This window comes from Petaurus breviceps, unplaced genomic scaffold, assembly GCF_028583685.1.
Source record: "Petaurus breviceps papuanus isolate PSGF00001 unplaced genomic scaffold, PetGlider_PUasm1.0 90919, whole genome shotgun sequence".
NCBI classification, from domain to species: Eukaryota; Metazoa; Chordata; class Mammalia; order Diprotodontia; family Petauridae; genus Petaurus; species Petaurus breviceps.
This window is the reverse complement of record NW_027187378.1, coordinates 1,212,179-1,224,921: the sequence shown is the minus strand read 5'-3', so window position 1 is coordinate 1,224,921 and position 12,743 is coordinate 1,212,179. Positions and strand designations below refer to the sequence as shown.

Here is a 12,743-nt window from a genome sequence, read left to right as displayed (position 1 = left end):
AATAGAAAAAGGGGCCACTGAATCAGGAACAAGCATCCCTGGGGGTAGCATATTGACTTAGAAAACCACATAAACATTACCTATGTTTTATTATATTTATTTTGTTAAAAATTTCCAAATTAGGGGCGGCTAGGTGGTGCAGTAAGTAGAGCACTGGCCCTGTAATCAGGAGTACCTGAGTTCAAATCTGGCCTCAGACACTTAACATAAAAACTAGCTGTGTGACCTTGGGCAAGTTACTTAACCCCAACTGCCCCTCCAAAAAAAAAAAAAGAAAATAAATTTCCCAATTATATTTCAATCTGGTTTGGGCAATTCCAAGAGGATTATAGGCTACATATAGCCCTTGGTTATGTGTTTGACCCATCTGTTCTAGACTACCAGGTAGAAATGGATACAGGGAAGAAAGAAGAAATAATAATCAAAGTGTGCAAGCTTGATATGCAGAGAGGGTAGTAATGTCACCAATGCTAAATATGAAAGCTGAGAAGTGTCACGTTAGGAAAATTTAAAGATGAATTTCTCTTCTGATGTATCAAGTTTGATATTTCAAAAATACATAAAAGTGAAGATGTCCTGTACAGAGAAAAGTGAGACTGTGGAAATGACAGGTCAAAGCTGGAGATGTGCATTTAGTAATCATACGCATGCAAAGTGCAAAAAAATGACTTTTCTGAAGAAAGGACACAGTGTGTCCAAGTAAGTTTGCTTCTAATGTAAGGGCATGGGAAAAAGAGAGAATTGAAAAATGGATTCTTCCATGGGAAAGATGGTGGTAAGCAACTACTAAGCAACAGAAGTTCCAATCCAAGGGCAATAGAGAATTTCCTGCATCGTGAAGTTGAGCATCATGTAAAATAAAGAGATAGATGCTAAAAACCTTACAGCAACATCCCATTCCTAGTTTGATAACAGTACTAGTCCTATACCAAGCCCTACCTCTGCCTAACTCCTTCAAACCATGAATGTTTCTTGCTCATCAATCAATCATTTTTTAATTTATGCCAGACATTGGGGTTACACAGATAAAAAAAATGAAAACAATGAAAAAGTGAAACAATTGGGAGCAAATGTAGAAATGAGAAAGTACTAAGTGGTCAAGAAATCAAAGGATAGTGCCACTCACTGATCACATGTATTATTAATGATCAAAACCTAGCAGATCACACAGCACAAATATGACTCCCTAAATTGTTAATCATTCTACTGATATAGTTCAGTTCAATATAATAATACATTTCTCAAATGGAAACTAATATTATACTATTCCAGTTAGATGACAATAATAGGATAATATTCACTTTACAGAGAATCTTAATATTCATAGATTTTCTATAAATGTTACAAATATTAATTCATTAATTCTCAGATTAGTTCTGCTAAGCAAGAAGTAAATACTCTGCTCTACTTTGCAAATGAAAAAAAATCTAACAAAGTCAATTTAAGTAACTGATAAAGGTCATTGAGCAAGTAAGTAAAAAAATAACAAGCACTAATGATTTTCCTGCTCTCTATAATTTTAAATCATTATGCCACCATAGAGTTACCAAAGTTTCTTACAGTCTAAATTGGGGGGGAAAGATGTGTGGGTAGAGAGAAAGGGACAAATTTCAAGAGATGTTGAGATGGTAGGATAAATACTAGAAAACTGGCTAAGGGAAAGAGTTATGAACAATCCCTAGGTTGTAAACCTAGGTTAACTAGAAGGGTGGAGGTTCCTTTAACAAGAAATAGCAAATTTAAAAGAAAGAGTGGATTTAGGGGGAAAGATACTCAGTTGTTTTAGACATGTGGAGTTTGAGATTGCCATGGAGACTTCTAGGTGGAAATGTTCAGCAAGCAAATGGAGATATGGGACTGGAACTCAGGACACAGATACAGTGTATAGATTTTAGAGTGATCTGCATAAAGATCATAGGTGAATACCCTGTAGCTAAAGGGATTACAGAAAGAGTGTAAAAGAAGGGAAGAATAGTGTACCCAAGACAAAGCCCTAAGTATACTGACAAATAAGTGGTTGAAAATGAATGATGATCTCATTAAGGAGAATGAGAAGGTTCAGATAAGCTGAAAGAGTATCATGGCAAAACCATGTCATGGAAACTCAAGGAGATAGTAGCCAAAAAAGTGGTCCATGAGTGTTCAGTACCATAGAGAGGTCAACAAGGAAGATAACTGAGGAAGGGCCACTGAATTTAGCAATAGAGAGATAACTGGTGACCTCAGAAAGCTGCAGTTCTTCACATTCATCATATGACCAGCCAATTTTTTTGCTCATACATTTCTTTGATGATACCCTTTACTCCATGTCTCCATAATACTTTGCTTATATTATAGAACAGTGCTGGCAATACAGAAGCTTTAAAAGCTTAAAACTTCAGTATGACTTTTGGGACAACCTATACTGAGGCCAATTTAACTAGAAAATTTAACTAGCATTATCACTGGACACTTGTTAACAAATTCTCTGGCCTTGAAATCTCCTGAAATCCCATTTAAAGAGAAGAAAGAAATGCCAAAAGAAAAACAACTATTAAATGAAGAAATCCAGGAAAGAACATGAAATCATCCCACTGATATAAGAATAGTGTGGAAGGAATGAGTGGAAAGGAGCAAAAAGAATAGAGAAATTTTAAAGGGAACAAAAATTTCCACAACTTAAATAAAATATGACTCTGCTGAGGGTGAATATAAAAGACAGCAGGCCAGTGGGGTGGAAAGAGGGAATAAAGGAATCATTACTATTAGTTTTCTTCTCCTGCAGAAGAACAGACAGCCAGACTCACATTCCAGAGAAATCTGGCCAGCCAGAAATACAGGTCAGCCTGTCACAAAGTAAATATCTACAATATTCCTGGGCTTACACAGCCTGGACAATAGGGAATATATTTAATTAATCAAGCCTTAATTAATAAATTTTCCCACCCACAATGGGAAAGAAGAAGGAAAAAGGGAAACCTTCTATCCAAGAGGATTGATTTTAGGAATAGATCTTTTTGACACAGTGTTGTTTCAATCAACCAGAATTGAATAACTAACTAATCCAAGAAATGAGATTTAGAAACTAACAAAAGGACTTAGAAATAGAGATAATGTTTTATTAGAAATAAAGGTAAATTTTTTTAATGCAAGAAGTCAGAACTCTTAGTAGTTATAAAGAGCAACAGAGTCATTGGTACAGAAATTTCAAAACATCTAATACAGATTATCACACTAGAAAGAGAGTGTGTACTTGTAGACAAGAGCCTTCTCTTCAAGGGTTAGTATGCTACAAGACTAGCAATCTCTCTTTGCAATGAGTTTACATTCTAATGGAGTGGAGAATGTATGTCTGTGTGTATGTACATACATATATACATATGCACATATATATATACATATATACACACATACAGCATAACTACAAAGTGAAAAAATATAAATCCATACAAAATATTTAAATATATTTTAGTTTGAGAGGGGAGGACACTAGCAATCAATAGAATAAAGAAAAACTTCATGAAAAAGATGGTGGTCAAGTATCACCTTAAAAGAATAGAAGAGGGCGGCCAGGTGGCTCAGCGAGTAAGAGCACCGGCTCCAGTGTTGGGACGACCTGGAGATCGAATCCCGGGCTCAGACAATCAGCACCACACCCAGAAATAACTGGCCGTGTAACCTTGAGCAAGTTACTTAACCCCGATTGCTAAAAAAAAAAAAAAAAGAATAGAAGGACTCTCTTCTGCTGAATGGAAGGCACGCAATCCAGATAAGTAGGAAGGCTTATGGAAAGGCAGACATGGAAGATAGACTTTCATGTGTAAAGAGTAGAAAATAGGGTAGTTTAGTTGGGATGCAGAGCATGAAAGGTGGAGTAATATCCAATAAAATTGGAAAGATAGAGTGGGATCAGGTTTTGAAGTATGTTCAAGACAAAAGTTTAAATTTTATCCTAAAAACAACAGGAAGTCATGGGAGTTGATGGAATAGGGGAGTCACATGTTCAAATATGCTCTTAAGGAAAATTACTTTGGCAGTAGTGTGTAGAATGGGCTGGGGTGGGGAAGAGACTTGGGTCAGGAAGACCAATTAGGAAGTTATTTCAATAATCCATAAAAAAGGGATAAGGGCCTGAACTAAGGTAGTGGCTTTGTGTGTACGTGGGTGAGTACAGAGAGGAAAGTTCAGATATGAGGGAAGTTGTAGGAGTAGAAACAGCAAGATCTGGCAAACGATTGGTTGGTTGCATGGAGTAAGGAAGGATAAGTCCAGGACAATGTAGAGGATATGAATCTGAAAAACTAGGTAGTTTACCTTTGAAATAAACAAGGAACTTTGGAAAGTGGGGAGGTTTGGGGAACACCGATAATGAGTTCAGTTTTGGACATGTTGTGTTTTAGATAACTCTAAGACATTCAGTCTGAAATTTAATCCATTCAGTCCAAAAGGCACATTTTCAGACTGATAGAAGATCTGCCTATATTCCTACATACCTAACTGGGGCACAGTTTACATTTTGAATTTCATCTTTTTCATTTCATATGGAATTAGGAAATGGAAATTAGCTTTATCAAATTATTCTGTCATTGCTTTTGCTTCAGCAAGAGAAAAGGTCAGGGCATGCAGATGGAGTGCAGTTTCGTTGTTCTACTGTCTCTTCTCTGGGCTGGAAACCACTAAAAAAAGTTTTTAAAAAGTCCAAAGGAGCCACTACTTTTAAAAAATATATATTTATTTATTTTTAGTTTTCAACATTCATTTCCACAAGATTTTGAGTTACAATTTTTTCTCTCTCCATCTTTCTCCTACCCCCACCCCAAAATAGCAAGCCTACTGAATACCCCTTACCCAATCTGTTCTCTCTTATATCCTCCCTCATAACCCCCACCTAACTTTCTTGTAGGGAAAGTTGGATTTCTATACCCCAGTGCCTGTATATCTTATTCTCAGTTGCTTGTTTCAAAAAAAAAAACATGAAATTTTTTTTAAACATTTGTTTTTAAAACTTCGAGTTCCAGATTTTTTCCCTTCTTCCCTCCTCACCCGCCCCCACAGTGAAGATAAGTAATTCAATATAGGCTGTACATGTGTAGTTACCCAAATCATTTCCATAGTGTTATATTGTGAAAAACTAATTTGCCTCCATCCTATCCTGCCCCTAACTTATTCTAGTTTCTCCTTCGACCCTATCCCTTTTCAAAAATGTTTGCTTCTAACTACTCTCTCCCCTAGTTTGCCCTCCCTTCTATCATCCTCCTTCTTATCCCTTACCCCTCTATTTTCCTGTAGGGTAAAATACCCAATTGAGTGTGTATGCTATTCCCTCCTTTAAGCCTAATTCAATGAGAATAAGGTTGTCCCATTCCCTTTCACCTTCCTGCTCTTCCCCTCCATTTTAACAGTTTTCTCTTGCCTCTTTTAAATGGGATAATTTACCCTAATCTATCTCTCCCTTTCTCCTTCTCCCAATAAATTCCTCTCACCTCTTCATTTTATTTTTTAGATAAAATCCCTTCATATTCAACTCATCCTGTGCCCTCTGTCTATGTATACATGAATATACATACACATGCCCACACTCACATATATATTTATATACACATACACCCTCCTATACATATATATGTATGTATAAATATATATATACATATATATTCCCTTCAACTGTCCTCATACTGAGAAAAGTCTCATGAGTTACAATGATCGTTTTTCCATGTAGAAATGTAAATAGTTCAACTATAATAAATTCCTTATGATTTCTTTTTCCTGTTTACCTTCTCATGCTTCTCTTGCTTCTTGTATCTGAATGTCAAATTTTCTGTTCAGCTCTGGTTTTTTCATCAAGAATGCCTGAAAGTCCTCTATTTCATCGAATGACCATATTTTCCCCTGAAGCATAATACTCAGTTTTTCTGGGTAGATGATTCTTTGTTCTAGTCTTAGCTCCTTTGACCTCCAGAATATCATGTTCCAAGTCCTTCAGTCCCTTAATGTAGAAGCTGCTAGGTCTTGTGTTATCCTGATTGTGTTTCCACAATATTAAAATTGTTTTTTCCTGACTGCTTGCAGTATTTTCTCCTTGACCCAGGAACTCTGGAATTTGGCTATAATATTCCTAGAAGTTTTCTTTTGGGGATCTTTTTCAAGAGGTGATAGGTGAATTCTTTCAATTTCCATTTTGCCCTCTGGTTCTAGAATATCAGGACAATTCTGCTTCATAATTTCTTGAAAGATGGTATCTAGGCTCTTTTTTTGATCATGACTTTCAGGTAGTCCAATAATTTTTAAATTTTCTCTCCTGGATCTATTTTCCAGGTCAGTGGTTTTTCCAATGAGATATTTCACATTGCCTTCTGTTTTTTCATCTGTTTTATAGTATCTTGATTTCTCATAAAGTCGCTAGCTATCAATTGCTCCAATCTAATTTTGAAAGAGTTACTCTCTTCAGTGAGTTTTTGACATTCCTTTTCCATCTGGCAAATTCAGCTTTTTAAGGCATTCTTCTCCTCATTGGCTTTTTGGGCCTCTTTTGCCATTTCAGTTAGTCTATTTTTTAAGGTGTTATTTTCTTCAGTGTATTTTTGGGTCTCCTTTAGCAAGCTGTTAACTAGCTTTTCATGATTTTCTTGCATCATTCTCATTTCTCTTCCCAATTTTTCCTCCACTTCTCTTTACTTGATTTTCGAAATCCTTTTTGAGCTCCTCCATGGCCTATAACCAATTCATATTTTTCTTGGATGCTTTTTTTTTTTTTTTGCTTTTTGGAGGGGAAGATGCAGGGAAATTGGGATTAAGTGACTTGCCCAAGGTCACACGGCTAGGATGCTTTTGATGCAGAAGTTCTGACTTTGCTGTCTTCGTCCTGCTCCATGCCTTGATCCTTTTTGTCCCCAAAAAAGGATTCTATGGTTTGTTTGCGCTTCTGCTGCTTCCTCATATTGCCAGGCAATGACTTGACTTTTGAGCTCTTTGCCAAAGTAGAACTCTGCTTCCAGAATGCAGAGAGCTATGTCCCAAATCACCAGAGTGTTCATAGCTACCAGAGCTATTAGTTGGGTGCCCTCTCTACAGCCCCCACAAGCTCTGGCTCACTGGTCTCACACCCCAGAACAACCACTCAAGACCATGATTCTGATCCAAGCAGTTTAAAGCAAGAACGATTACCCTCTGAATGGTCACTTGGTCCCCTTAAAATCTGTAGGCCAGGAGCTCCTGAGGCAGCCACTGGGCAGGGCTGCACAGCAGCTGCACCTATGCTGCTTCTCACCCTGGGGGCTGGGGCTAGACCAAGCTCTTCCATCCCCCCCATTTCAACAGAATTCCACACTGACCTTTTACTTTGTCTTTGGTGGTTATGGGTTGAGAAGTGTAGAAACTGCCACAGCTGCTCGTGATTCACTCTCCTGAAGTCTGCTCTGGCCTCTGCTTGTTGGGGATGCCCTGGAGCCAAAACTTTGAGACTCACAAAGGACTGTGCTCAGCACCCAGCACAATGTGATAGACCTTTCCTGTTGGCCTGTCAGGCTGCCTTTAGCGGGAGATTTGTTTCTCTCTGTCTCTTTGTGGGTTCTGTAACTCTAAAGTTTGTTTAGAGTAAATTTTTTTACATGTATTGGAAGTGATTGGAATGGGAGCTCATGCCAAGTTTGTGCTTCTATTCTGCCATCTTGGCTCCACCCACTGCTTTTTTATTTAAGCCTCAGATGTCCCAAACACCAACCAGTAAAGAGAAAGGAGGAAGTCAGAGGATAGAAGGAAGAGACCCAAGAGTCAATTAGAGAAGAGTAGAGAATTTTGTGGTAACATCTCATATTTAGCTTGAAGGAAACAAGTTGGTCTTTTAACTTAAGCAATTATCTAGCATGTTCAGGAATTACATATAATAGGCACCAAAAGTGAAAAGTCTTCCAAGTTTTCAGAGTATTCACAGATTTAAAGATTAGAAAGAAGAAATACTTTAATTTTTTAATTGACATAGAATTAGGTAACATTAATAAGTAAATATCCAGTGTATAAGAAGATTAAAGTTTGCTTACCTTAATAACAAGCTTGTTAGACCCCATCAGTATTAATTCCAATATGAATCAAATCTAAAACACACAAAATATATGGACATTTAATAAATGCTACTTAATATAAGGTTCAGGTAGCCTAGAATCTTTTCCAAGTTTATGTTAGTATTAAATAGAAAAGAAAGCTAAACTGTTAAAAACTACCAGGTAATTAAAAGTTAGTTGCTGACTCATGTCTTTATGTGAAAATACTATACTTTAGTGAAAAATTAAAATAATTGGAACGCAATAAGTATTAACTGAATTTAATAAAAATATTTATAACAAGCTATTTGTAAACCTTTACAATTCAATTTTAACGTTTAATGGACAAACAGGTATAGAGGAAAAGAGGTGCAGCAAAGGTCACTAAATAAGCTAGAAACTACATTCTTTCTTACTCTTTATCAGGTCATGGTTGTAATGACTTTGGGAAACTTCCCTGCACATTGAATAATCACTGTTTCTAGGCTCTGGAATCTAAAAATGCATTAATCTAGCAATATGAGTTGAAAAGCAGAATTCTTAGTACCGTTGAAAATAGCTATAAAAAGCATAAAATATTCTGGGGATCAGTCTACCAAAGCATATAAATTACTTGTATAGATTTAATTATAAAGTGTTATTTAAAGAAATAAAGAATAGCTGAATATGTAATGCTTATGCTGTCTCAAGCTGTAACTTCCCTCAGTGCCTACAGCCTCCTTATTTTAGTATACCCAGCCATCTCTGTGGCCTTTTCAACCAGGAATACCCTCTGTAAGATCCATCCCCTTTAACCATTGGTGAATTGCTCATGGAGCCTCCATTTTGTGGAGGTGAGCAGGCTGGTCTTCAGTACCCAAATGATCCTGCTCCTGGATTCTGAACTGCAAAACTATGCCAGGCACCTTCCCCTTTTCTGCACCTTTTAAGTCTTTCTGGGTGTTGCTTCTCCAGTAGAATGTAAATTTCTTGAGGGCATGGGATGGCTTTTTTCGGGGGGGGGGGCTTGTATTTGTATTCCCAATACTTAGCACAGTGCCAGGCAAATAGCAAGCATTTAATAAATATTTATTTTCTTCCTTCATGGTTGGGCAAGATTAATATGATAAAAATGACAATACTATCAAAGTTAATTTATAATTTTAATACTATGTCAAATCCTTAAAGGAATATTTTACAAAACTTGGTAAAGTAATAAAATTCATTTAGAGAAACAAAAGCCCTAGAAAATCAAGGAAAATGTTGAAAAAAGTCAAGAATTAAGGGAAAACACTTTAAGAACAATCTATAGTATAAAGCAACAGCCATAAAAACCATCTGGCATTGGTTAAAATGGATAGAAGTAGATCAGATTAAAGAAGTAGAACAGATTAGTGAAGGGAGAAGCAGAAATAATAGAAGTCAACAACCCAGTGATCAATAAACCAAATATATAAATTACTTTTAAAAACTTCCTATTTGATAAGTGACTGCTGAGAAAACTGATAAGCAGTCTCGCAGAAATTAAGCTTAGGATAACACATTATACTCTATTCCACAATAGATTCAAAATGGATTCAGGACCTAAATATTAAAGACAAAAAATTCGAAGAGAAATAAATTACGTTGCTTTCACACCTATTCGTAGAAATATTCTTAACCAAACAAAGGTTAAAGGCTATTACAAAGGATAAAATGGAGAATACTGATTATATGAAAGTGAAAAACATCTACAGAAAGAAAATAATTTATAATAGAAATTTAAATGGGAAAAATATTTATATTGAATATCTAAGATAAGGATTTGGTACTGAAAATATATAGATAATTCTCTCTCTCTCACACACACACACACACATACACACACACGCAAAAGTAATTCCCTAATAAGTAAGTCATCAAAGTATATGAACAAATAGTTCTCAAAAGACGCATTGCAAACTATTAACAGCAATATAAAAGAAATGTTCCAACTCTCTAAAAACAGAAATGCAAGACAAAATAATCCTAAGGTTTCAACTCACATAGAGAAAATTGGCAAAGATGACAAAAGAGAGGAATAGCGTACACTAGACTAGCTGTAAGAAGATAACAGGCCCAGTAGCGCATTTTTGCCAGAATTGTCAATCAGTACAATTTTGAAAGCATTTTGCAGTTATTCAGATAAAATAAAATGCTCACACTTTTTGAGACAGAGACTCCACTACTCACCATGTAACTAAGGAGGTCATTAATAAGAAGGCCCCTTTAGACACCAAAATATTTATTGTAACATGTTTTGTGGTGACAAAAAATTGGAAAGAAAGTAGATATTCACTGACTCAGAAATGACTAAATAAATTTTGGTACACCAACATAATATAATATGACTGTAATGTAAGAAATGACAAATAAGATGAAAACAGAAGCATAGAAAGACTTATTTGCACTGGTGAAGGGTGAAGCAGAGGCTAGAAAACAAAACATACAATGAGAGTAAAAATGTAAATGAAAATAATAAAACAAAGAAAAACAAATGTTGCAAAATTACAAAGACTACAAGACCCCCAAAGAAGAGATATGAGTCACCCATCACTCCATTCCACTGCTCTGAAGAAATGGTATATCCATAGGTATGGAACATTATGTATATTTTCAGACTTTTTTTGATATATTCATCAGTTTGATTTTTTCCTCTTTTTCTTTTTAAAATTTAAATTTTTTAAATAACCCCCCTACACATAAAGTTTCTAAATAATTAATAACCAGTTTATTAATTAGACTAGCTAATTAGCAATAAATTGATGATCAGTGGTTTCTCTAGGTAACTGAAGACACCAAGGGAGTCTCTGGATCATTTTAAATAAGAGGTGTACTTTCTGACAGAACTCCCTGGACAAGTGAAACTCAATCTTGATTGGTGGACATTTAAGGAACAGATGGGCTAAAAGTCTTCAACTCCTCCTGCTGAAAACCTGGCTTAATTATGAGACTCAGCAGCCTAAAGATATCTAGGCAGGGGAAGCCATTTTTACTTGGCCCTCTCTAGCTAATTTTCTCCTTGATGAGGTAGGCCATCGTAAACACTAATGGAGGGGATCAAGGACAAAGAGACATGTTCCCAGCTGGAGGCTGAATTTTGAGCAAAAAAAGAAAAAAGTTAAGGATAAAGAAAAGTAAAAGATGCTTTGGGGCTGGAAGATTACCTTACTCAGTTACATCCATCAGAGACTGCCTGGCCTTTACAGGAGAGGGGTCTTAACAAAAAAACAGGAGAAAAATGATAGACCACAAATTAATAATTAGTAATATAACAGTATAACTAATTTCTCTCAAAAGTGTGGCTCTCTGGGAGTAGAGAGACCATGGATATGGAGAGAGATTCTGGTGATATAAAAAAATTTATAAACATTTATTTCAAAAACCAAAATATAACAATAAAAATTTATTTTGGAAAAGGATGGGCTATTGCTTTCATGGGAAGCTGCGTTTCAGTAGAAAAGTTTTGCAATTTCCCAAAAGCAGTCACTGTGATAAGTGAGGAGGATACAACATATAAACAATGATGAACTCCAAAAAAACAAAAGTAAAAGATGTCATCAAAGGAAAGAGAGGATGAGCTAGTTCCATACACAGTATGAGGGACAACAAGTGGACAGCCAGACCAGACCAACTGGTGGCCTCACAATGTCAGGAGAAAGCAAGAAGGGTCTGCAGATCCTTGGGTATACTCTTTGTGGCAAGCTTACAGAAGGACAGAGGTAAGAATTTAACAGGATGTGAAATATGGAAGGGTGAGGTTTGCACCCGGAAAGGGAACTCCAGAACCCATAAGATCACAGATCCATTTGAATATTTGAGTACTCAAGTAACCAAAGTTCAGAGTATTTTGATTTTAATAAATATAAACACAGAACATACAAGGATATTTCATGTAGAACTTAAATACCTATCACATTGGAATTAATGGAACATAAATGAGTGATATAATTGAATTTTTGTCTTTAAAGGAGAATTTTTAGCGTATAGATATTATCCTCTGAATTAATTAAATTTTGAGACTGAGAAGTTTAATGAAGCTTTTCTACCTGTTTCACAGATTTCACAAAAGGAAAATTTAATTTTAAACATCACTTTTATAAGTCCTCAAAATTACTTTCATGAAAGAGAAAAAAGCTTACTATTCTGGTGTATCACATAGAGTTGCCTTTGGGGCATCAAAAGTTAACAAGTCCTATTACCACAGCTGTTTGTTCAGTAAAGCTTCCATTTCAAATGGGCAATTTTCAAAAATTCTACAAGCATCACCAACAAAGACTGTAATCTTTACCAAGGCGCCAAGTCTTCATAACATACAGGAGCAGTCCTATAAGACAGACCAACTTTTGAAATCCTGAAACTAACTTTGCACATTTTCTTTAAGCTATCTTTCTGATCTGACTTTTTGTGATTTGAAATCTGGTTTACCAATGTTAAAAGGATACTTAAGATCAGCTTAATGACAATATGGGAAAAGCATTAAGTGACTGTGAAACTTTCAAGAAATATAACTGAGAGACTGAAAGAGAAAAGAACAGGGTTAAATGGTATCACATTCTTGCCATGCCATTTTAATACAAATTAGAGATAAACTTTAAAAAATAAAAGTCAACGACCTAGTAGATTATTCTGTGGGAAAATACAATGCACAGTAAAAACATAATTTTATCTTTGTTTTTGTGCTACTAGGTCTGAACCCCACTGAAGTTAACAATTTATCTTCCTGAGACT

General features: G+C 35.8%; 1 protein-coding gene across 10 annotated transcripts in view; it reads right to left on the bottom strand.

Annotated features, from left to right (window-relative positions):
* The window catches only part of SLX4IP (SLX4 interacting protein), a 240,625-nt gene that overhangs the window by 220,448 nt on the left and 7,434 nt on the right, over window positions 1–12,743 (bottom strand). For all 10 annotated transcript variants that reach the window (XR_011165949.1, XR_011165950.1, XM_069075413.1 and 7 more), the window contains exon 2: window positions 8,016–8,069. Coding sequence is in view for 8 of the 10 variants with exons in the window: in XM_069075413.1 (XP_068931514.1) it covers window positions 8,016–8,042 (27 nt within the window). In the remaining 2 variants the exon portion in view is untranslated. The remainder of the gene's footprint in view (window positions 1–8,015; window positions 8,070–12,743) is intronic.